At 40.4% G+C, this 25,957-nt stretch overlaps 2 protein-coding genes across 2 annotated transcripts in view; one reads left to right on the forward strand and one right to left on the reverse strand.

Moving 5' to 3' along the window:
* LOC121383463 (gamma-butyrobetaine dioxygenase-like) overlaps positions 1-14,421 on the forward strand; it is a 42,128-nt gene extending 27,707 nt beyond the window's left edge. The window contains exons 4-15 of the mRNA XM_041513530.1: positions 2,796-2,923; positions 5,240-5,385; positions 6,510-6,565; positions 6,840-6,915; positions 7,328-7,375; positions 8,855-8,979; positions 9,955-10,095; positions 10,440-10,500; positions 12,147-12,200; positions 12,362-12,430; positions 12,784-12,888; positions 13,831-14,421. Coding sequence (XP_041369464.1) covers positions 2,796-2,923; positions 5,240-5,385; positions 6,510-6,565; positions 6,840-6,915; positions 7,328-7,375; positions 8,855-8,979; positions 9,955-10,095; positions 10,440-10,500; positions 12,147-12,200; positions 12,362-12,430; positions 12,784-12,888; positions 13,831-13,938 — 1,117 coding nt within the window. The 3' untranslated portion in view covers positions 13,939-14,421. The remainder of the gene's footprint in view (positions 1-2,795; positions 2,924-5,239; positions 5,386-6,509; positions 6,566-6,839; positions 6,916-7,327; positions 7,376-8,854; positions 8,980-9,954; positions 10,096-10,439; positions 10,501-12,146; positions 12,201-12,361; positions 12,431-12,783; positions 12,889-13,830) is intronic.
* Positions 14,422-16,569: 2,148 nt separating this feature from the next.
* Positions 16,570-25,627, reverse strand: LOC121383296. The gene is made up of 2 exons (XM_041513221.1): positions 24,570-25,627; positions 16,570-18,215 (listed from the first exon to the last, which is right to left on the reverse strand). The coding sequence occupies exons 1-2, from the start codon at positions 24,685-24,687 to the stop codon at positions 17,920-17,922; spliced, it is 414 nt and encodes a 137-aa protein (XP_041369155.1). The 5' UTR covers positions 24,688-25,627; the 3' UTR covers positions 16,570-17,919.
* Positions 25,628-25,957: the final 330 nt, after the last annotated feature.

Genomic DNA, 25,957 nt, shown 5'->3' on the forward strand with positions numbered 1-25,957 from the left:
TGTTTCCAATCGTAGTCTCGATGTAGCTAGTCGGACACGACTAGGGTGGCAGTTGGAAATGAGGGCAGATGGTTTGTTTCCAATCGTAGTCTCGATGTAGCTAGTCGGACACGACTAGGGTGGCAGTTGGAAATGAGGGCAGATGGTTTGTTTCCAATCGTAGTCTCGATGTAGCTAGTCGGACACGACTAGGGTGGCAGTTGGAAATGAGGGCAGATGGTTTGTTTCCAATCGTAGTCTCGATGTAGCTAGTCGGACACGACTAGGGTGGCAGTTGGAAATGAGGGCAGATGGTTTGTTTCCAATCGTAGTCTCGATGTAGCTAGTCAGACACGACTGGGGTGGCAGTTGGAAATGAGGGCAGATGGTTTGTTTCCAATCGTAGTCTCGATGTAGCTAGTCAGACACGACTAGGGTGGCAGTTGGAAATGAGGGCAGATGGTTTGTTTCCAATCGTTGTCTCGATGTAGCTAGTCGGACACGACTGGGGTGGCAGTTGGAAATGAGGGCAGATGGTTTGTTTCCAATCGTTGTCTCGATGTAGCTAGTCGGACACGACTAGGGTGGCAGTTGGAAATGAGGGCAGATGGTTTGTTTCCAATCGTTGTCTCGATGTAGCTAGTCCGACACGACTAGGGTGGCAGTTGGAAATGAGGGCAGATGGTTTGTTTCCAATCGTTGTCTCGATGTAGCTAGTCCGACACGACTAGGGTGGCAGTTGGAAATGAGGGCAGATGGTTTGTTTCCAATCGTTGTCTCGATGTAGCTAGTCCGACACGACTAGGGTGGCAGTTGGAAATGAGGGCAGATGGTTTGTTTCCAATCGTAGTCTCGATGTAGCTAGTCGGACACGACTAGGGTGGCAGTTGGAAATGAGGGCAGATGGTTTGTTTCCAATCGTAGTCTCGATGTAGCTAGTCGGACACGACTGGGGTGGCAGTTGGAAATGAGGGCAGATGGTTTGTTTCCAATCGTAGTCTCGATGTAGCTAGTCGGACACGACTGGGGTGGCAGTTGGAAATGAGGGCAGATGGTTTGTTTCCAATCGTAGTCTCGATGTAGCTAGTCAGACACGACTAGGGTGGCAGTTGGAAATGAGGGCAGATGTTTTGTTTCCAATCGTAGTCTCGATGTAGCTAGTCCGACACGACTGGGGTGGCAGTTGGAAATGAGGGCAGATGGTTTGTTTCCAATCGTAGTCTCGATGTAGCTAGTCGGACACGACTGGGGTGGCAGTTGGAAATGAGGACAGATGGTTTGTTTCCAATCGTAGTCTCGATGTAGCTAGTCCGACACGACTGGGGTGGCAGTTGGAAATGAGGGCAGATGGTTTGTTTCCAATCGTAGTCTCGATGTAGCTAGTCGGACACGACTAGGGTGGCAGTTGGAAATGAGGGCAGATGGTTTGTTTCCAATCGTAGTCTCGATGTAGCTAGTCGGACACGACTGGGGTGGCAGTTGGAAATGAGGGCAGATGGTTTGTTTCCAATCGTAGTCTCGATGTAGCTAGTCGGACACGACTGGGGTGGCAGTTGGAAATGAGGGCAGATGGTTTGTTTCCAATCGTAGTCTCGATGTAGCTAGTCAGACACGACTGGGGTGGCAGTTGGAAATGAGGGCAGATGGTTTGTTTCCAATCGTAGTCTCGATGTAGCTAGTCGGACACGACTGGGGTGGCAGTTGGAAATGAGGGCAGATGGTTTGTTTCCAATCGTAGTCTCGATGTAGCTAGTCGGACACGACTGGGGTGGCAGTTGGAAATGAGGGCAGATGGTTTGTTTCCAATCGTAGTCTCGATGTAGCTAGTCGGACACGACTGGGGTGGCAGTTGGAAATGAGGGCAGATGGTCTGTTTCCAATCGTAGCCTCGATGTAGCTAGTCGGACACGACTGGGGTGGCAGTTGGAAATGAGGACAGATGGTTTGTTTCCAATCGTAGTCTCGATGTAGCTAGTCGGACACGACTGGGGTGGCAGTTGGAAATGAGGGCAGATGGTTTGTTTCCAATCGTAGTCTCGATGTAGCTAGTCGGACACGACTGGGGTGGCAGTTGGAAATGAGGGCAGATGGTTTGTTTCCAATCGTAGTCTCGATGTAGCTAGTCGGACACGACTGGGGTGGCAGTTGGAAATGAGGGCAGATGGTCTGTTTCCAATCGTAGCCTCGATGTAGCTAGGAAAAATGACTTACGTGGCGTTCCCGGATTTCTTCTGTAGACCAAGTGCCACATTTACAGTACTATTTAATATCCGATGATTAAAAAAACTTTAGGTGTTGGTTTTTTTGTTAAAATAATGTTTATTAAAATAAACGAATCTTTTGTTGATGGTATAATAGCTTGGGAGTTGTATGTGTAATGCTTTTCTCAGACTACCAACTGACACGACGGAGTTGACAAACTCGACACTTGCGTTGTAATTAATTTCCACCTACTCTCGACCAACGACAGGTGCACTTGGATTAAAAACTAATCGGTTGTAGGTTTTGTATACTCGTGACGAGAATCGAGTGCTTAGACTAGCATCTGCATGGACAGTCGTAGAAGTCGATAGATCGGCGTGTTGGCCAACTCCGGCGTGACAGTTGGCAGTCTGACACTATCATTAGTACAGTCACCGTTTCTTTCTTTCTTCTTCTTCTTCTTCTTCTTTTTTTCTTCTTCTTTTTCTTCTACTTCTTCTTCATCTTCTTAAATTGTTGTTTGATTGAAACATATTTTATTGCATATAAGGTACAAATGGATTGGGCACAAGTTATCCAACTTACGAGGCCCTCTCTTTCGTTGTTGTTTCTAGATATCACAGCGTATGGCTGCGACACAACTGCCACTGTGACGACTGTAAACAAAAAGATAGCGGACAGAAAATCTTCGACGTGGCATCTATTCCCACAGTCGTCCACCTACACCAAGTCACTGTTAAAGGTTAGAAATACGTGGAATTAAAAGTATGTACCGGGTGATTTAGGCACGTTTGCAGGAAATTGTGCAGGAGAAGTGGGGTGGTGGTTATCAAGTCTGTGTCGATCGATTTTTAGGGGGGTCGGGTCATGCTCTATACATTAAACAAATTAATTTTCTTGGAGCATTAAAAAAAACCCAACCCCAAACAACACCAAAACCCACAAAATAACAACCCTCCTCTGCATACACACGTCACTTTGAAGTTAATTAGACGAAAAAGTTTGTAACATAAAACGTTGAAATTTTACACAAAACTAATTTATTATGTTGTTGTTTGATGACAAAATTTACATATGATAAACATTTAATTGTCACAAAATATTACACCATTATCAAGCTTTTATGTCCTCCGACTCATCGCCAGTGGGCTATTTACTATACGACTCTCCAACAAAGTCGACTGCGGTCAAGGTGAAGGTAAAAAAGACCCTTAATAAACAGGGCCGTACTTAGGATTTTGTGTGTGTGTGGAGGGGGGGGGGGGGGGGGGGGGGGGGGGTTTTTGGAACGAAGGAGTATGGAAGGCGCAAGACACTAGTGGGTCCGGGGGCATTTTCCCAGGAAAATGTGAAATCTACAGTCTCTGAAATACCAGTTTGAAGTCATTTCAGGAAGGTTACATACTTAAAAGAAAAAAGAAAGAAATGTTTTATTTAATGACGCACTCAACACATTTTATTTACGGTTATATGGCGTCAGACATATGGTTAAGGACCACACAGATTTTGAGAGGAAACCCGCTGTCGCCATTACATGGGCTACTCTTCCGATTGGCAGCAAGGGATCTTTTATTTGCGCTTCCCACAGGCAGGATAGCACAAACCATGGCCTTTGTTGAACCAGTTATGGATCACTGGTCGGTGCAAGTGGTTTACACCTACCCATTGAGTCTTGCGGAGCACTCACTCAGGGTTTGGAGTCGGTATCTGGATTAAAAATCCCATGCCTCGACTGGGATCTAAACCCAATACCTACCAGCCTGTAGACCGATGGCCTGCCACGACGTCAACGAGGCCGGTACATACTTAAAACGTCAATATCAATAGTCAGTAAAACCATTTTTGAGGGGGCAACTGCTTCCTTGCCCTCCCTCACTAGCTCCGGCCATTATAAAGGACTGTCTCAAATTGTGAGGGTGGGTGGGTGGAGAAAGTGTATTTCTCATTAGAAATAAGAACTTTGTTTTGTTTAGCGACATCACTAGAGCACATGATTGATTTATTAATCATCGGCTATTGGATGTCAAACACATGGTCATAGAGAGGAAACCCGCTTAAAAAATTCTAATGCAGCAAGGGATCTTTTATATGCATTTTCCCACATACAGGATAGCACATACCACGGCCTTTGATATACCAGTCGTGCTGCACTGGCTGGAACGAGAAATAGCCCAATGGGTCCACCCACGGGGATCAATCCCAAACCGATCGAGCATCAAGCGAACGCTTTACCACTGGGCTACGTTCCGCCGCCCCCCCCCCCCCCCCTCATTAGAAATAAGATAACAGGTTGTAGTAGAAGACAGCGGATCTATCAATCAAGTTTTTTTTTTAGTAGGCCTAGTGATGTTGATTACTCAATTGTATAGCATTTAAGGAGCGTGTCCGGGGGTGGGGCGGGGTCGTTTTTTAAATGTTTTTCTGGGGGAGAATGACTCTACCCTCTATAAACTTCGCTTGCCACACACACACACACACACACACACACACACACATACCTGCTAAAATCCCTGCACACGCGTCTGCATTTTTAACTCATTCGTCTTGGGGGTTAATGATCACCCCTCTAGTTCAATTTTTAGGGTCAGTGTTAGTTTTAGGGTCATGGTGAGCTACCAGTCGGATATCTTTCTAAACAGAATGAATTAAACTAATATGTCTAAATATATTGGCAATCGCCTCCCCCAAAAAACCCAACAAAAAACAAAACACCAAAAAACCCCAACAAAAACCCCCAACAAAACAAAACTAACAACAAAAAATAAACAACAACAAACAAACAAAAACGACAACAACAATAAACAAAACAACAAACAAAAACAAACAGGTAACAAACAAACAAACAAACAAAACCACACACACACAAAAAAACCCACAACAACAACATTACTACAGTAGACCCAGCAGATGTGAAAACATTAATTTAGAACTTAATTAATCCCCCTTTTTTTCTTTCTTTTAAAAATTATATTGTTCTTGTTTGAACTTCTTTCTACTGAAGTGCAAACATCATTGTACACGAATAAACGTTCTTGATGTGATTTTCTTTAATTATCAGGAAATACTTTACACTTAATCTGGGGAGGGGAGTGTGAACACCGCGGAGAAGTCCCCGCCTCCCTCCTCTGGCAATGTGACTACTCCCAGGAGGCCCTGAATCGCCGATATCAGGACACGAGATTAGACGAAAACTGCTGGACAAAGGTAAATGTATTGTGTAATCACATTGTAATAATGTATACAGATTTCGTAACCGTTTGAATCGTACTTTGTCACTTAACGTATGCGTGTTTATGTATGTATAATGCATATAATGTACTCCACTGATGCCACCGGATGATGGCTTTGAGTGAAATAAAATTCTGTTTGGTTCTGTTCTGTTCTGAAGAATGGGCTGATAGCCTATGGTTGTTGTATTGTCGGAAATCGATTGCAATTTCATTATCAATCATCGGTCATAATCGATTTTCACCAACCGATCAACTTTCGATTACACAATCGGATAGAATTATATGAACATAAGAAGGATTTGAACTGTAAAGACCATGCACTTTGTGTCGTGTTCATTTGGAATAAATCCATTAAATCGGTAATTTTACCGTTAGTAACTATTTAATAAATTTTTCTTTAAGTACACGTGAAGCAACCAACACCAATCCCATCATAGTTACATCAGTTCCATCGTCTACATTGAAGGAACAATTATTCTTAACATTTCCCGCGACAATCGATTATGAATTTTCACAATCGATCATTACATCGGTAGAGCCGAACCGATCAATTTTCTATTATAATCGACCACTGGACGATCACTAGGTTATTGAAGTTGTAACAGCAGTTAACTAGAGGCAGGTTGTACTTTAGTAATAAAATACTCGCTTGGGGGTACATCTGCCTGTTCACAGGCCGTGGTATGACAGGGCTCGACTTTAGCGGTAGCCCGGGGTGTTTTGGCTATCGAATTCTCACTCGGACTACCAGTTGTTTAACCCCGGTAGTCCGCCGGGCTACCAAAGGTTTTGGCATGTCCAGTCACTCCACAATCAACAAGATGTTTAATTCATCTCCGTCTGAAATTCCACCTTTCATGTCTCTGCTGCCAGGAGTCGCTGTAATTGTTAATTGCTCCCCTAGTGTGACCCACAATCTGATTTAGCGAAATAAATAATGAGCTGTCTTGTCTTTGAGAAAGTACATATTAATACTTACAAATTTAAAATAAACGTTTTGCACAAATTAGGAGTACAGTAATAATAATAATAATAGGCCTAATGATAATAATAATCATGAAATATTAGTTTACATTTTTAATGTGATTTCTTTTCCAGAAAATACCAGAAATGTATTTTGAAGAAATCATTAACTCCGATAAAGGACTTTTGAGGTATAGTATATTATTACGCGACGTATTTCACTAGTAGCATTTTGTGATTTTCATAAACTTGAATAAAAGATATACTTACGTAAATTATCATAAATATTAAATGTTGTTTTTTGTGGTGCGATGCTGTAGACAACTGACAATGAGGTTTTGTGTGTGATTTTCTTAATCAATTTTTTTTTCATATATATATATTATTTAAATATCTCTTCCGAAACATATTTATTTGAACAATAACATAAATCCTGTACGATTCGTTTTTTGAAATGTTTTCCAGTTTTTTGACGAATATCAATGTCTATGGTCTTTGTCTGTTGAAGAAAGTACCTCTAAAGGAAGATAAAGTAACCCAGGTGAGTGTACACTAAACCAGGGGCGGTACCAGAGGGAGAGTGTTTGCACTTTCAATGATTTTAAAATGAAGGAAACGTTACGAGTCAATACCTTTACCTTTTCGTGTGTGTATGTTATAGAACCCCACCTAACACTTAAAGACCATCCACTAAAGAACCACATCACACCACAAAATAGCTATAACCCCAACATCAGTCATGACCAGGGCCCCGTTTTATGAAGCGATCTTAGTGCTAAGATCACCTTAAGTGCTTAACTACCTGATGCACGTAAAATGATCTTAGCCCTAAGATCACTTCGTAAAACAAGGCCCTGCACTGTAATTTGCATCGTTATGCTGTTTATTTAATACTTTTACTTTTAGATCTTGTTACTAAGCCGTTATTTTATCCCGGTTTTTTTATATTTCAGGTTGCTAAACGAATATGGCCATATATAGAAAATACTATTTATGGCGAAGTAAGTACATGTATATTGATTGGATTCATAACGATACAGTGCAACAGTTGGAATAACTAGCAATTGAGCCAAATCATATTGTTTATCTATAGTATATGCAATAACAAAAAATTCACTAATTGTGTAAAACAAGATACGGTTATTCGTCTGACATATAATAGTCATCCATCAGTAATATAGCGATTGTTTTACTGTTTGAAAGTGAACATTCTGGAATATTATTGATTAAAGGTAAGTTTTCTGGTTATAATGATGTGAAGCGATGGATTATGATGATGATGATGCTGACGACCACGTTGATGATAGAGTGGAGTGAGGAGAGGGATTCTACCTAGAACTTATCAAATGTATTAACTACCACTAAGCGTGAGCGTGTCCGGGGAAGGAGGGGGGGGGGGTGTCGAACCCTTCCCCATGATCAAAGCGAATTTTCCTCTTTTTTCTTTATTTTTTGGGCCCATTATTTGGGGAGGCATAATTCGATTTTCTAGAAACTTCTCTCTTGACCTTCCCTACACAATTCCCTGCACAAGTGTGCGATATTGTCAAAGTGGAACATTTACATCTATATTCAAATGTACGTTATATATTTTTAGTGTGCATCTGTAACATTTACAACTATATTCAAATGTACTTTATATATTTTTAGTGTGCATCTGTAACATTTACAACTATATTCAAATGTACGTTATATATTTTTAGTGTGCATCTGTAACATTTACAACTATATTCAAATGTACGTTATATATTTTTAGTGTGCATCTGTAACATTTACAACTATATTCAAATGTACGTTATATATTTTTAGCGTTCATATACGTTTCAATTGGTTGTTAGGGTGTCACCTGTCGATTATGCAATAACTTAGACTTTAGTTACTTAGGGGCTAGCAATCAGACCAATTAGTCTGAAACTAAATCACAGCCATCAAGACACTGCGGATTTTTAATTGATGCCCCCAGCCGATACCCGGTCTGCCAACAAACATACCTATTAATTATTATGTCATCAGTCAGCGATTACAATTTAGCATGTGACAATGTGATGAATTCCCAAGGAATATTAAGATGTAATCATTTGAGCCGGATCCTATTAAAATGGACGCAAGGACAGACCTATATAGAGACCCAGAGATAGACCAAGAAGGTGAGACCCAAGGGAAGACACTTGAGGTCTCAGTCGCAGTGTCAACTCTGTCGTTCACCTAAGAGCTTAGATTTATATATTTTATACGTATCACCATGTTGGTGACTTATTAATAATGTTTAATGTTGGAAAGTAAAATACAAGAAACTACATCACAAACTTGTGACTTCTGTTACTTCATTTACATTCAAAGAAAAACTACACTGTGTTAAAACCACACATGCTACTATTGTTGTCTGTTTGATTTGGTGGTATACACCAACAGAACCTACCAAACGTCAAATGTGTTGTCTGTCTGTAGATCTATCTATATTAGGCGACATCTTTTTTCAGATATTTGAAGTGGTCGCCGCTCCGAAGCCTATCAACGTGGCTTACTCAGACGTTCACCTTGACCTTCACATGGATCTCGTGTACTACGAGTCACCGCCGGGGCTCCAGCTCCTGCACGCTGTCAGGTTGGTAGGGTCAAGGTCATGGTGAGCGCAGCATGAGGAATACATTTACCTCAGCGTGCCGGGTTGACAGAGCGAAGATGCGTGGGGTGGGGTTTTTTGTGGGGTTTTTTTTTTTTTTTGGGGGGGGGGGGGGGTATTTGTATGAGGCTGCTTGATTGCAATTTTACTTCTCCGACCAATAATTGTCTTTCAGAGAGCAGTGACCGTGCTCATAAAACTTCAAAAGTCCTGCACGTTCCAATAAAACTTCAAAAGTCCTGAACGTTCCGATAAAACTTCAAAAGTCCTGCACGTTCCGATAAAACTTTAAAAGTCCTACAGGTGCCGATAAAACTTTAAAAGTCCTGCAGGTTCCGATAAAACTTCAAAAGTCCTGCAGATTCCGATAAAACTTCAAAAGTCCTGCACGTTCCGATAAAACTTTAAAAGTCCTACACGTGCTGGTAAATCTTAAATGTTATAATTATTAAAAATCAAGATTTGTGCGGTCTTTATATTTTATCTACATGCTATTTGTAGCGGCGATATTTTATTAAAGCTTCGAGTCGGGGCCAGACATCCTGACAATATAGTGAGATGCAGAACTATGGTACGTAGGGTTGGCATGTTAGGCTTGACGTTAGAACATGTAAGTGTGAATGTTTGGGGATCAATTTTGCCGGTTGTATTATCTCCCATTATTAGTAAAAACATTGTATTTCATTAGTGGATCCAGGATCGATCGATCAGTCAGTCGGTCAGTCGGTCAGTCAGTCAGTCAATCAATCAACCAACCATCCAAAAAGCATCCCAACCAATAAATAAACTTATTGCAATATTACTTACGTGTATGATAATGAACACTTGATGTCTTGTTATTAACTTACAGAACTACTTGTTACGTACTTTATGATAACGAACATTTGATGTCTTGTTATTAACTTACATAACTACTTGTTGCTTACGTGTATGATAACGAACACTTGATTCTGTCAGGTTTGATGACTGCGTGGTAGGGGGAGAAAGTACGTTCCTAGATGTCTTCCAAGTGGCTCAGCAGTTCAAAGTTACCCATCCAGAGGAGTTCCGGTCTCTGGTTCAAATCCCGGCATCCTTCCAGAAGATTCATTACGACAGGTTCGTACTAGAACACTTTCAGTAACAACAACAACAACAATTTTGTTTTTTGTTTGTTTGTTTGTTTGTTTTGTTTACTTTTGTTGGGTTTGGGTTTGTTTGTTTGGGGTTTTCTTGTGTGTGTGTGTGTGTGTGTGCGCGCGCGCGCACACGCGTGCGTGTGTGTGTTTGGAGTTTTGTATGTGTAATTATATTTGAATAGGGCCTATTTATCTTTCATATTATATATCAGTTAAGATACATTTTAGATTTTTTTTTTTTTTTTATTATTTTTTTTTTTTTAGTTGTGCCATTTTAAACATGACAGTACCTTATGTTTGTTCCCGTCTGGGTTATTCTTGTAGAGAGCTGCCAGTTCATCTGACCCGCCAACAACCACACATCGTCCTGAATCACAACGAAGAGGTAATGACGTGTTTGTGTTGGCAGTGTCTGTAGTGTACTGTGTCTGTAGCTTATCATTTGAACACTAGCCCCAAGTTCAGCCAACGAACGTTTCGCTAACGTTCTCGAACTATTTGATTGGTTCTCGACGTTGCTATTTGGTTTACCGTGAAGCGTATAAACCAGTCTAGCGGACGTTTTTCTGGTCGGTCTGGCTGAACTCTGGTCATGATTCACTATCTGTAGTTTACCATATCTGTAGTTTACCATGTCCTTTGTTTACCATATCTGTATTGTAGTCCATGTTGCAAAATTGTTTCAGTGTGGTAAATGAAGATTATTATATAAGACTGTGTGCCGAACAAGTAATCATTTTTTACCTATTGAAACTGAGAGATGACAAAATGTTGAACGAAAAGACAGACTATGTCCTCTATATAACACTAATCTAGGTGATGAATTTCACTATCTTTTTCAGTGTCCACATTTTGATAATAAAAGGAAATTATACATAGGTAAATACTACAGTATTAGGCCAAACACTATGAAATGGAAACAACTCTTTACTTCTCCAAAAGTATCTGTTACTAAAAAAAACGATGTCTTTTTATTGATAATATTAATTCTGTATTCAAAGATATTTTTGAAAAGTAGATGTTTCGAATTACTGTATATGTATTACACTATAAAATATATTTTGTTGCAAATGTATTAAACTATTTCTGTAACTGAATTTTTTTTATATATATATATATTACAGATATTAACTCTGTCTTTAAAGATATGTTTGAAAAAATATATATGTTGAATTATGGTAATTATATAAGATATTTTATACTGTTCTATAGTTTATTGTACTGTTTTTGTTTTACTGCAGCTGCACAAAATGTTTGTAAATCATCTCCATGTATCACCTTATGGTGATCTGAGTGTAAATAAAGTTCTATTCTGTTCTGTACGAAATGTATGAAACGGGTTTATGAAATGTTTTACATCGAGAGAAAGCCAAAGTATTTATGATCACATATAGGCGCGGATCTAGCATTTATGAGTGGGGAGGGGTACAACATTAATGTAATGTAGTTTGGTGGCATCGATAAACTACATTCCGTATCTGATACAAAGGCAAAATTGATTCTTTAACCAAAAATAAGGTGAGGGTATAATCCCTTTAGCTGACCCTGGACAACTTGGCACGTGGAGGGGAGGAGAAGGAGGCGCAGCAGAAGAAGGTGAGGCTGGGGGGGGGGGGGGGGGAGAAGGGGAGGATGGGGTGAAGGGGAGGAGGGGAACAAAAAGGAGAGGAGGAGGAGAAGAATTGGGAGGAGAAGGAGAAGTTGAACAACAAGAAGGAGAAGATGAACAAGAAGAATACTGGAAAAAGGAATGTTTATTGTCAGACATAGCATCAAGGTACTTCATCTAGAGCATTAGAGGGGAGAAACTACTGCTACCACATAGGCACTGTACCACAGTCAGGGTGGCAGTTACAATAGCCACTCATATTGGCTACCATTTGTGAAGCGCTGACTGGAATTGGCAATAACTCACTGGGTCCACATAAGTGGAACTATATAATTATCATACTATCAACTTGGAAGAAACTAGAAGCGTATTCAACATGGTTTATACTTATGAAAATACATATTGCTTTGTTTTTACTTCAGATAGTACGCGTAAACTGGGCACCGGCCTTCGAAGCGCCGCTTACTGTAAACGAGGTAGGTGAGACAGTGCACTTGTAACGGCCGTACCGGACACGAAGGGATAATTAAAAAGACTTATATGGTCCCTTGAATATAAATCTGTATTTCTTTCTGAAACAAATTCCTGTTAAATTAAGATGACCAGTAATTATATTGTTGATTTTTTTTTTCTCCAGGAAAATGTGGAGACGTATTACAAAGCATATGGAGCATTTGCTAGAGCTGTTCGAGATTCGCCCAACTTGGTAAAACAATTTCTAAAAGCATACCTGCAGTCATAATATTTGTACCAATTATTTTATGTCACAACAAACATAGAGTATATATGTAATGGTGTAATATACTCATACACATTATACACCTACACACACACACACACACACACACACACACACACACACAGAGAGAGAGAGAGAGAGAGAGAGAGAGAGAGAGAGAGAGAGAGAGAGAGAGAGAGAGCAAAAAAGAAAGGAAGAGAGTTGTTGATACTAGTAGTTAAATAGGAGTCGACATACAATGTGTTTAGCACAATTTGAACGTATTTTACGGAGAATGATGGTGTATTTTAGTTAAAGATGAGTGTGTCATGTGTTTATAGCTAACCATGAGGATGAAGCCTGGTGATATGACTGTCTTCAACAACAGACGAATGCTGCACGGACGAGAACAGTTCAAACTCAATGGAGGCGTTCGATTTCTAAAGGTACTGACACACAACATGTCATCATACATTTCAGCATTCTCTGTCTCCTATTATCGGCTGGAACCGGGACGTAGCCCTGTGGAAAAAGCGCTTGCCTTATGCGCAGTCGGTCTAAGATCAATCCCCGCCATTAGGCTGTTTCTCGTTCCAGCCAGTGCTTCACAACTGGTATAACAAAGACTGTGGTATTTACTATCCCGTCTTTGGGGTGCTGCATATGACAGATCCATTTGTGCTAATCAGAAAGAGTAGCCCATTGGGTGGTGGCAGCGGGTTAACTCTGTCGTTATCTGTGTGGTAGTTAACTCTGTCGTTATCTCTGTGGTAGTTAACCATTGTCCGTGTTTGTTAAAGAAAACATTCATTCCTTCAACTGATTCATGGCATACAACCGAGATATTTAAATAAATGGTCCTGAGTAGAATGTTTACAACTGATAGAGTCTTTTTAATGAATAAACTTATATGTTAAATACACTCTCTTGTTTAAATTAAGCAGTTTGTATGCATTGTGTTTCTGGTCATCATCGTATTTGTTGCAGTCCCAACTGGATTTTATCTTCCAATGATTTCGTATGTTTGAGAAAACAACAATAACATATATTTGGAATTAAAATGAAGTTTGTACTTCTACGAACAATAGACATCCCAGATAGCCGAGATGTGTGCACCAGTGTAGACAAAAGTGGGGGCTGGATGACATGCCCCCCACCCCCAATCATACCTTATTTTTGCCCCCACCACCTTTCATAGACAGTGTTGTTGCACACACACACCCCACACACCTCCACCCCACACCCACACCCCCACCCCCAATATTGGTGCCCCCAATAAAAATAATCTGGCTATGCCAATGTGTGTGTACCCAGGACAGCATGTTTGAACATTAATTCGATATGAGCATGAAAATAACTAGTATTACATTTTGTTGTTTGTGTTTTAGGGCGCCTATGTACACACAGACCACTTCAAAATTCGGCTGCAGACGTTGTCTCGTCTCCTAGGTGACGATCACACCATGAAACATGTTGGGAATGGAGATTGGTTCTAACTACAAGCTTCAGGAACGCTAGGGACATGTCCACTTGAGTCTTTCATACACTCACTGTGTATACCACACTATCAGAATGACAGAAAAACTGGCTTACAAGATCTTAGACTGTTCCTAAGAGCAGCTACGATTCAAAATCTTGAAGTGACAGACCCAAGTTTGAATCAGACATTTCCTACCATTTATTCTTTAGATTATCCATTTCCGTAAGTCCAAAATGTATTTGGTCATCCAGACCACTGAGGGCCCCGTTTTACTAAGCGATTTTAGCGCTAAGATCATCTTAAGGGCATACGGGACCCAAGTTGTTGGTGCTTATAAAACTTTTATTAGAGTCTACTCAAGACTTTTAATAGAGTCTGAGACATGAATGTCATGACAACGCCATACAAGTTGTATCAGTGTGACGTCATTAGAGATTGAGTCTGGACTCTATAAAAGTTTTACAAACACGGGCCAGCTGGTGTTTGTAATACCACTAAATTGCTTCTTTTTTTATTCTAAAAAGTATATAACCTCTGAGAAGTAACGGTTATGGTGACGAATTTTAGTCTATTTTAGAGTGTATTTTTATGTTTTAACGCCACAGACTTTTTTTCACTCTGTTGAGTGCTTGCTTGAGGTGCTTGCGTCGCAGGATCGAACTACGTCAGTGGATTCATTCAACTCATTGGGGTTTTCTCGTTCCAGCCAATGCACCACAACTCGTCATGGGCCGTGATATGTGCTTTCCGGTCTGTGGGAAAGTGCATATAAAAGATTCCTTTTGCTTCATTAGAAAAATTGTAGCGGGTTTCCTCTTATGACTACGTGTCAGAATTACCAAATGTTCGACATCAATAGCTAATGATTAATTAATCAATGTGCTCCAGTGGTGTCGTTAAACAAAACAAACTTTTACCACGGCGTTCGATATACCAGTCGTGGTGCACTGGATCGAACGAGAAATAGGCCAGCGGATCCACTGACAGGGATCGATCCTAGACCGACCGTGCATCAGGCGAGCGCTTTTTCACTGGACTACGTCCAGCTGCATAGCCTTGATTTGAGACAGAAACTAAAAACAAGGAATAGAATGACGAAGAATACAAGCAGGAAATTATGCGTGTGCTGAAAATTATGCTGGGTGGGGAGGGTATAGACTGGCGAAGAAGGGTTTTTGAGAGGTCTGGTCAGGCTCCTGATTTTTTTTTTTTTTTTTTTAAATCATTCGAGCAGGACGGGGTGAAGGGTGGGGGCGTTTGACTACCAAACTACCTATTACCCACAATCACACATGCCTGCAACATTACAGTGAATGATCTATTTTAAATGTTTAAATATTCAAAATGAACTCGAGACTGCAGCTTTAATAGGGGTACATGTATGTGGAAACATGGACCAATCAAAACATGGAATAACCTCATGTTGTAAATATTTTCTAATGTGGAAAACACTACAACATGTAATTCACTAATAATGTAGCAGAGTAACTGGTAGTATAACGTACACGTGTAACGTAAGACTGAACGTCAGTAATGTGAGACTGACGGACGACTTCTTTCTCGACACTATGGATGAGGCATTTTGTTGCAGATACTATTTGCCTTTACTATTTATGTGTTTTCTTATTTCTTTCCATCAGTATATTTACAACGTAAATTAAAGGGACAGACCCTAGTTTTTAAACACAAAGGCATATTTTTAACTATTAGAGCCGTTTATAATCACTAAAATCAAACTTTACCTATATTTTATTGTTTAGTTTATCCATTTCCGTACAACCGAAGATTTGTGTCTGAAAAGTAGCAGTTTTGGAGTAGAGTTTTAGTCTATTTTTAACGGCATTTCATCGTTTCAACTTCACAGACTCTTGTTTCACTTTCTTGTTACATTATCCAAATATGTTTCAGGTTTGTAACTTAACCAAACTTAGTGTCCATTTTTACGGGTGGAAACTGGGGTCTGTGCCTTTAAATTTATAAGCGTACGGGATCAGGGTGTCGGAGGTGTCAACTGTGTCACTCCTGCAGTGCTAAAGAAAAATCTTCGCATTCGGGGAAAATAAAAACGATGCAGAAGTTCGGGAAAAACGTCGTGGCTTGAATCTTCTTTACCACGTCTTTCCATCATTCTACTCACAGTATTATTTGTAATCTGTGTAAAAATGCGTAGTGATTCGTGTGGAACCCCATATAGTTGTTTGGTAGTAATGTAAATTCGGGCCAAAATAAGCCTGTCCCCGACAGAAATGGGAGCCAGTACGCCAGTGTATATGCATGTATTTGTCAGACTACAGGCGCGGATCCAGAATTTTTTAATAGAGGGGGCCCAAAAGCCGTTGTTGCTTTTGAAAACATAATTTAAACGTCATTGACAGGTGGACGGGAGAACTTTGCATTTTTTGGTGTATTCTGTAATATATATTGTTTCGCACCACAAAAAAATACATCGGATCTTTGGGTGTCAGTCAAAGTTAAATACATTAAAACAAATTCAAGTTTGTTTTGTTTAACGACACCACTTAAGCACATTAATATATTAATCATCGGCTATTGGATGTCAAATATTTGGTAATTTTGACATTAATCTTAGAGAGAAAACCCTATAAATTTTTCCATTAGTAGATCCAAGGGATCTTTTATATTCACTATCACACAGACAGGTTAGCACATACAACAGCCTTTTATATACCAGTCGTGGTGCATAGGCTGGAACGAGAAATAGCTCAATGGGCCCAATGACGGGGATCGATTCTAGACTGACCGCGCATCAGACGGGTAATGAATGTATAAAAGACACCCCACCACAACAATATGTGGGTGTCCATGAAAGACTTGATGATTAACATCAATATAAAAATGTGTAGGTAATTGCCACCATGTCATTTTGTCCATTGGATGTTGCTGATTTCGTATTAATACTCATTATTTAATTTCATGCTCACTTCGAACTGAGATTCAAGCAAGCAATTTTATTTCTTACTGTTGCTTTTACAAAAAATAGTCCTTAGGGCTGTTCAAGAAAACTTTAATGTAATTTTCCAGATTTACAACCGATAAAATAAGAATACCGTAATGCATTTTGTTTTATCTGCATTTATCATGCCCAGCAGTCAAAGTAGACTGAAATAGTTATTTCTGTATCTACCACCACCCACTACCTTAATGATGTTTCTCCCTGGAACATTATTGATTAGTCAGTAATGAATACTGGTGGAATTTATACACGATTTCTAAATGAAGTGAATACGAATAACAATAATAATGCTTTATTTAAATAAGGTGACTCATTTAGTATAAAACATTGCTCGAGACCTTTTTCTACAAGCTGAAAAACACATTATATACAAATTTACATATTAAAATGATTAACGTATAGTATATTTATAGAAAATGGATTTAGTGAAGTCCCATCGGTAAAGGAAACAAAAAACCTAGACAGGTTTGTTTTTCAAACTTCAGTTGATTGATTTTTTAGTCTTGCAGACGCTAATTTGTAAAATGGAAAGTTATTTTTGATATCTGGAGAATAACTGGAGAAAGTATTTCTGTTTAGATCTTGATGAAATCTATATATATGTTTTTTCTACGTTAACGTCATCATTAACTACATCAAATGGGAAGTACATACAATCACATTATTTATGCTTGCCTTCCTTATCTAATTAAATAAAATGTGTGGGTGGGGTGAAAGTCTTATAAAATTTGGTTAAAAGTTAACCTGGTGTTTATTTTTAATTAGCTTTTTGTTGTTGTTTTTTCGTTGTCGTTGTTGTTGTCTGTATTTTGGGGCTCAACTATTTTAGCTGATAAATCAACCATCTGACATGCCTACATCCACTAAAGGTTCAAGCACGCCAGCTCTGGACCAACTCTCCGGAATATTTGTCCCAAGACATGCTATATGATTGCGGTCTTTAACTGCAAGCAGGACATATTCTGAAACACTGATGACTGAAAATAGTATTACTCCGCGCTATCGTCACTTCCTTCTGGCTTATCATCGCTTCCTTCCGCCCAGTCCAAAACGAAAAGAAGATACCCTAAATCCGCAAATTCGTCTGGTCATGAGATACTCGCGAAGCTGGGCCGGGGTTATTCGGGTGGCGTCACACTCACGCGCCAGTTTCTTCTCACGCTGTCTTTCAAACAGAAATGAATGATTTTCTCTTGGGATGCCATAGCTTGGCTTTCTCTTCAGTATATTTAGAAGAGTCCGCAATTTCAAACTGTTATATGCTGATTCTGTGAATGCATTGGAGTCTTCACTTCTTCTGGATAACAAGCCGAGGTGATCTGAAAGAAAGAATATGTTTTATACGTGTAACAACGATTTCTGCAATTAAAATAGGTCCAGAATAATCTAGAAGTGCATTTCAAGCTCAAACGAGATCCGACAAAAACCAAAACTTTTTAGAAAATATATTTCAGAAATCTCATTCATACACATAGTACATACATACATTGGGGCCTCGATGGTCAAACTCGATCCGGACCCGAGTACACAACACTTACACTAGATGATAATAAGATATTAGCATTATGCATATGCCCGAGTACTCGTGGAGACTAACTTACACACACACACACACACACACACACACACACACACACACACACATGCACACACACACGCATGCATGCATACAAACATACATACAAACATATATGCAATATATAGATATTCATAAATCAACTTACATACATACATACATATGTACCTGCAACTGACCAAATGTTGTTTCAGTGCACAGTAGATGCTAAGTAGAACTGGGTAATATATTATGGATGCCTCAATAGCTCAAAAGCTTTCGTTGCAGTCTGCAAGTTGCGGGTGATTCGGTGCCATAGCTTCGAGTCCCAGCAACGGTATGGGATAATTTGTGAGGCCAGAAAGAATTTAATTATCCCCTGCGCCAGTGCGTTAATATCTATGTATGTAACAATCCCCTGCGCCAATGCGTTAATATCTATGTATGTAACAATCAACCTCGACATACACAATATATAGATATTCATAGATCAATACATACATACATACATACATACACACATCAATACATACATACATACATACATACAACTGACCAAATGTTGTTTCTATGCACAGTAGATGCTGAGTAGAACTGGGTGATATATTATGGGCAAATTTGCAATTTTAACGTTCTTTCTTGCAGATGTTTCCCCATATAGGAATTACACTTCAGGCGAAGCTCAACGTTAAGTTTCACATTCAGCCCCATCAATAAAACTTGGTTTATAGCTGCACCTATGGATGTTCGTCACAGTGCAAGTGCATATCTCTCTCTCTCTCTCTCTCTCTCTCTCTCTCTCTCTCTCTCTCTCTCTCTCTCTCTCCTCTCTCTCTCTCTCTCTCTCTCTCTCTCTCTCACACACACACACACACACACTCTCCCTCCCTCCCTCCCTCTCTCTCTCTCTCTCTCTCTCTCTCTCTCTCTCTCTCTCTCTCTCTCTCTCTCTCTCTCTCTCGGCTTATAAATGTGCATCATTATATGTGGAAGGGTGGGACGTAGCCTAGTGGTAAAGTGTTCGCTTGATGGTTTAGGATCGATCCCTGTCGGTGGACCCACTGGGCTATATCTCGTTCCAGCCAATGCACCACGACTGGTATATCAAAGGCAGTGGTATGTGCTAACATGTTTGTGGGGTGGTGCTTATAAAACATCAGTTGCTACTAATGGAAAAATGTAGCGGGTTTCTTCTCTAAGATTATACGTCAAAATTACCAAATGTTGACGTCAAATAGCCGATGATTAATAAGTCAATATGCTCTAGTGGTGTCGTTAAACAAAACAATCTTTAACTTTTCGTCCTAGACAGACAGACAGATATTGTATTAAAGTCTCATCCATATGTGCCTCATCATAAGAGATTAACGTTTATGCATAGCTTTATTCTCATATTCCACAATACTGGAATTAAACCTCTCGTGCTCAAGGTTATTAACTATATCCTGACTGGTAGTAATCTTTATTACCAAAGTACAGACTTGAAATATGCAACACAAACAATCCATGATCTATTCTAGATGTAAGGCATTGAAAGAAATGAGGGAACACATAGAATTGTAGGCCGCATTTAATTTAGTACTACACTATAGCCATGGCTGTATTTCATACAACGTTGACAGGCTTACGTGGGATTAAAGGTGATGATAATAGAACTGAATGCCTGTAACAGGATCAACTACTGACAATAAACAGAGGCGAATCTAGGGGGTCCCCAGGGGCCCGCCCTCCCCACTAAATTTTGCGACAGTTATAATTTTATTATATATTAATTTTCACCTCCCTCCAAACCTCTCCCAAAGTTCTCTTGACATTTCGCCTCATGTCATCCCCCCCCCCCCCCCCCCCCCCCCCCAAATGGATCTTCTGGATCCGCTACTGATAAGAACTGGGAGTTTTGGGTTGTAGTTGCTATGATCCTCTATTTCTTTCCATCAGTATAATATTGGTCTCCGGCCAGTTGTTTGTGACATTTCATAATTTATTTTCTCGAGTAACGCGATGATTCAATTGCCAAATCGTAAAGACTGTTTACACCGTGTATTAGGCCAACGGACCATGTTTAAGGTCTAAAGTAATTATATATACGACCGGCCTCGGTGGTGTCGTGGTTAAGCCATCGGGCATAAGGCTGGTAGGTACAGGATTCGCAGCCCGGTATCGGCCGACCCAATGAGTAGGTGTAAGACCACTACACCCTCTTCTCTGTCACTAACCACTAACAATTAACCCACTGTCCTGGACAGATAGCCCAGATAGCCGAGGTGTGTGCCCAGGACAGCGTGCTTGAACCTTAATTGGATATAAGCAAGAAAATAAGGTGAAATTAATTAAATATACTACTCAAAAGAATTTAAGGGTCAAAAATGTATAACCAAATAAGTTTCAGAGTGTATTAGATTGATGATGTAAACTACACCAAATTTTTTATTTATTGTTCCATATTTACAAAAAACCACAAATAAACGTCACTGTATACAAGAAAGTCACATGACATGCTGTCAAAGTTGAAGGTTATCAAACATGGATTTTACACATTAGAACATTCGTTTAATAGTGTGTGAATCCACCCCTGGTGCGAATACACTCGACACATCGTTGCCTCGTGCTGTTGATCAGACGTCTGAAGAACTCTTGGGGAATGGCCTGCCACTCTGCCATAAGAAGTTGACCCAGATCATGAAGGTTTGCCGGAGGGGCATGGTTATCCCGAACTCTCCTGCCTAATTCGTCCCAGGCGTGCTCTATTGGGGCCAAGTCAGGCGAATATGCTAGCCAATCCATCCTGGCGATACCTTGTTGTCTGAGAAAGTCCGTTACCACCCTGGCGCGGTGGGGTCTGGCATTGTCATCCTGCAGAACTGCCCCGCCGCCAATCTGCTGAAGGCCTGGGAGAACCAACGGCCGGATAATCTCATTCAGATAGCGGATTCCATTCAGATTGACATCCACCACATAGAGGGGGGTCCTGTGGTGGATAGAGATGCCGCCCCACACCATGACGCTGCCACCACCGAACCGGTGACGTTGTCTAACGTTAACGTCAGCGAAGCGCTCCCCAGGACATCTGTAGACACGAACCCGACCGTCGTTGAACTGGAGACTAAACCTGGACTCATCAGTGAACATCACTCGACCCCACTGAACACGTTGCCACCGCAGATGAAGTGTGCACCAGTGACGTCTGGCCGTTCTGTGACGTGGTAGGAGTGGTGGTCGAACAGCCTGGCGACGGCAGCGTAGATTATTGGCTCTCAGACGATTGCGTATGTTTTGATCAGACACTCGAGTTCCAGTCGCAGTCCACAGATTGTCACGTAATCGGCGTGCAGTGGTTGTGCGTTGACGTAGAGCCATATTGGTGATGTAGCGGTCCTCTCTATTTGTAGTGCTTCGGGGTCTTCCCGAACGTGGACGATTTCGAACAGAATTCGTTGCTTGGTACCGTTGCCAAAGTCGGCCAACGACACTCTGACTGACACCAAGTCTCAGAGCAACATTTCTTTGCGTATTGCCATCCTGAAGCCAAGCAATAGCCCTTCCTCGATCTTCGATAGTCAGTTGACGTCGTTCCATTGTCGAATTTGGAGTGTGCACCGTACACGAACGCAAGCTCCAATTATACGGAAATTCAGCATTGGGAACATGGAATACACGTGCAAAGCGTGCAAATGAAGCGCTTTGTGAAAAAGCAAGTTATGGGCACTTAGCAGACCTTTCGCTTTCGCCCTAATTTACGTGCAAATGTGAGCATGTTTTTGCCATTAGAACTAGTCGACAGTGTCAATGACAGTGGATTTTAATTCATTTATGGGTTGCTTAGACCCACTTTCGTCAAAATGGAACAATACCATGTGTGACATTATGGTCTAGCTAATATAATTGACATTCAGAAAATAATGTCGAAAATATCGTCTGACCCTTAAATTCTTTTGAGTAGTATATATACGGAGGAAGATCGTATGGAGATCCGCACATTTTGGTGAATTTGCGTCCTTTGGATCGGGGTAATAATAGAGGCGGACATAGGCATATATTTGTGGATCTTTTGAAAACTACACCCACCACTATTAAAACACTACTCTTGCATGACACGTCTGTCCAGGGCGTAGTGATTAAACGAGTTATCTTAATGTTGGTAGGTACTGGGTTCCCATTCCAGCACCGATTCCTACCAACAGAGCGGCGTTTAACTGTCCAATGGAAGACGCGCTATTGTACTGACTTCGTTCACTAACCACTAACATACCCTACCCCCCTCCCCCCCCCCCCTTCTCCGCTAGATACGGGTCTGCTGACCTGTGGCTTTTCGTTGAATACTTCCGACATACAAAAGGTGACAATCAAATGTTTTTAATAAGGAAGCAAATGACAAATGTAATGCTGTTTCAGACTTGTAGCAGCCGAAGTGTGTGTGTGTGTGTGTATGTGTGTGTGTGTGTGCGCGCGTGTGTGTGTGCGTGTGTGTGTGTGTGTGTGTGTGTGTTTGTGCGTGCGCGCCCACCTTTAGTTTTTAGTCGTAGATTAACGATTACATGCAAAACTAAAAAAGTTTGTTTTGTTTAACGAAACCAATAGAGCACATTGATTTATAAATCATCATATATTGGATGTTAGCCCGAGTACTGACTGTAAGAGAGTTAGACGGACATTTGGACCGTCCAAATACGCGTCCAAATGTCCGTCTAAACCTCTTACAGTCACAGTACTCGGGTTAATTAGATGTTAACCATTTGATAATTTTGACCTATGAGTCTTATAGAGGAAACTCGCGTTGATAAACAAAACCTCTCACCTTACACAAAGACAAATTAATTACTTGGCCAAAAATAACCCTTGGCAAATCCGTTCTTGTAGAATTTACAATCAGACGTATGAATTTATGCAGGGAAGGGGGATAGACTGTGGCGAGTTTATGGGGGCGGGGGGGGGGGGGGGGGGGGTCGAGTCATACTCCCTCGGATATTATATAAGAAAAAATCTGTTTGAGCAGGGAGAGGGGGATTTTACCTGGTAACGCGCTTGGAACCAAACGTCGGTATATAAATTCTAGGGGTGTCGCGATACACCTATCTCACGATACAATACGTTTCATGATACATAGCTCACGATACAATACGCATCACGATACATAGCCCACGGTACGATACATAACTCACGGTACGATACGTATTACGATACATATCTCACGATACAATACGTATCATGATACATAGCTCACGGTACGATACTTATTACGATACATAGCTCACGGTACGATACGTATTACGATACATAGCTCACTGTACGATACGTATTACGATACATAGCTCACGGTACGATACGTAGCACGATACATAGCCCACGATACGATATGTATCACGATGTGATATAACGTATCACGATTTCTGATTCACGGTGGTTTTTTTACGTAAAACAAAAAACTGAAACTTGAAAGGTGAACGGTGAAATGATTTCAAAGTAAGATAGAAATAGGATGAAAGAAAAACATTGATTGAACACAGTTTTAGTGTAGAAATACCACATCTATCATAGACATATTGACATAAGCAGTTACATAACATTCTCTCTCCCGCTTCACTGTATTTCTTTGACGGAAATAATTTGTTAATGTCAGTTGGTGTTAGTAAAATATAGATACGAAATTAAAATAGGAATACATACATGGCAAAAATACGTGTTAATACACCAACAAGGGTATCGTATATCGTATCTTCAGCAGTGGTATCGTGATACATCGAAGAATCGGTGCTTCGTGACACCCCTAATAAGAAGTTTATTTTGTTCAACGACACCACTAGAGCACATTGATTAATTAATCATCGGCTATTGGGTGTTAAACATTTTGTAATTCGGACATTTGATAATTCAGAGGAAACCCGCTACATTTTCTTTTCATATCTTTTATATATACTTTTCCACAGACAGGAAAGCACATACCACGGCTTTTAAGCAGTGTGGTGCACTGATTGGAACGGGGAAAAAACCCCAATCATTTGAACTGATCCACCGAGGTGGTTCGATCGTGCGACGTAAGCACTTCAAGCGAGCACTCATCCAACTGAGCTAAATCCTACTCACCCCCTCCCCCCGCCCCTCCCCTAATAAACTCACTTACCTTTAGATGACGGATACCACAGCGGACTGAGTAGTCGACCCCGCTGCATCAGTCTGAACTGGGCGGGGACTCCAAACACCCCCAGAACCAGGATTGACAGGAGCACTCTTCTCTTCATGCCGTGTAGTAGCAGCTCTGCCAGACAACAAGAGGTGGGATGCTGTCGCTGTCGTCGTCCCTCATCCACGACTCACATAGTTTCTAGAACTGACACAAATCAAATACAGAGCCACGCCAACTACAGAGCGAGCGGTCCTACTAAACAGCGGATGCTGACAGGACGGACAGTTCCGTGCTGGTAATACCATCTTTAGTCTCGCCCACACTAAAACGCAAAAGCTTCATTGATTCGACGAAAACTTTTTGACTTGACCAAGCAGACGAAACGTGGGTTAAGACAGTATCCATGTATGCTAATCATTATATTAGATCACGAGAATAACATACGTACAGTTGCGTACCTATTCATTAAGCTCTATACGTGCTGTAACAAGTAATTAGTTTTAGAGCAATTTACAAAGGTGCGATTAAGTATAATAAAGAGATATTAAAGTAACATTGAATAGAATATTCATAACCTGTAGTATACTGACTTTTGAACATTATAAATGAAGTCGCCGAAAACTTTAGCACATTAGTAAAAGACGTATCTCTGTTTAAAGTAACCAAAATATGTCGCAGTCATAGTACATATACAATAATATAATAATTTCAAAGAAAAGCCAACTGTAGGGAACAAAATAATATAAAATATTTTGATTTATAACAATTCTTGCATTATTTGTATGTTTGGGAAAACAACTATCAACCGAAATGTGCAAATATAATTGATAAATAAACGTAAAATAGTAATATTTTGATTGATTTTATTTACGTTTATATTTTGGTACCACAACATCTAGAATTAACAAGACAAAAACAGAAGTATTATTACATTATATTACTTTTGTATATATCATTTCCAGCACTATAAAGACAATTACGTATAGTACACTTCAACATCAATAAAACTGAACGGATATTGTGTTTACAGACTTGTACATAAAAGGAAACTGATACTCGTCCTAGGATTGGTAATAACAGCAATTACAGGAGCAGAAACCGTATTTTACCAACGATTAATCTTTACGATAAGATAGGTGGATCTGGCTCAATTGATGGAGCGCACGTCTGTGGTGTCTTGGTTGTAGGATCAAATCCTCTTCGTGGACACGACTAAAGCTCCACGACTGGTATATCAAAGGTCGTGGTATATGCTTTCCGGACTCTGGAAAAGTGTGTATAAAAGAGACCTTGCTGCTAATGGAAGACATCCAATAGTCAATGATTAATTAGTCAATGTTCTCTAGTGGTGTTGTTAAACAAAACAGACTTTAAGTTTACAATAA

This window comes from Gigantopelta aegis, chromosome 10 (assembly GCF_016097555.1).
Source record: "Gigantopelta aegis isolate Gae_Host chromosome 10, Gae_host_genome, whole genome shotgun sequence".
Taxonomy (NCBI): domain Eukaryota; kingdom Metazoa; phylum Mollusca; class Gastropoda; order Neomphalida; family Peltospiridae; genus Gigantopelta; species Gigantopelta aegis.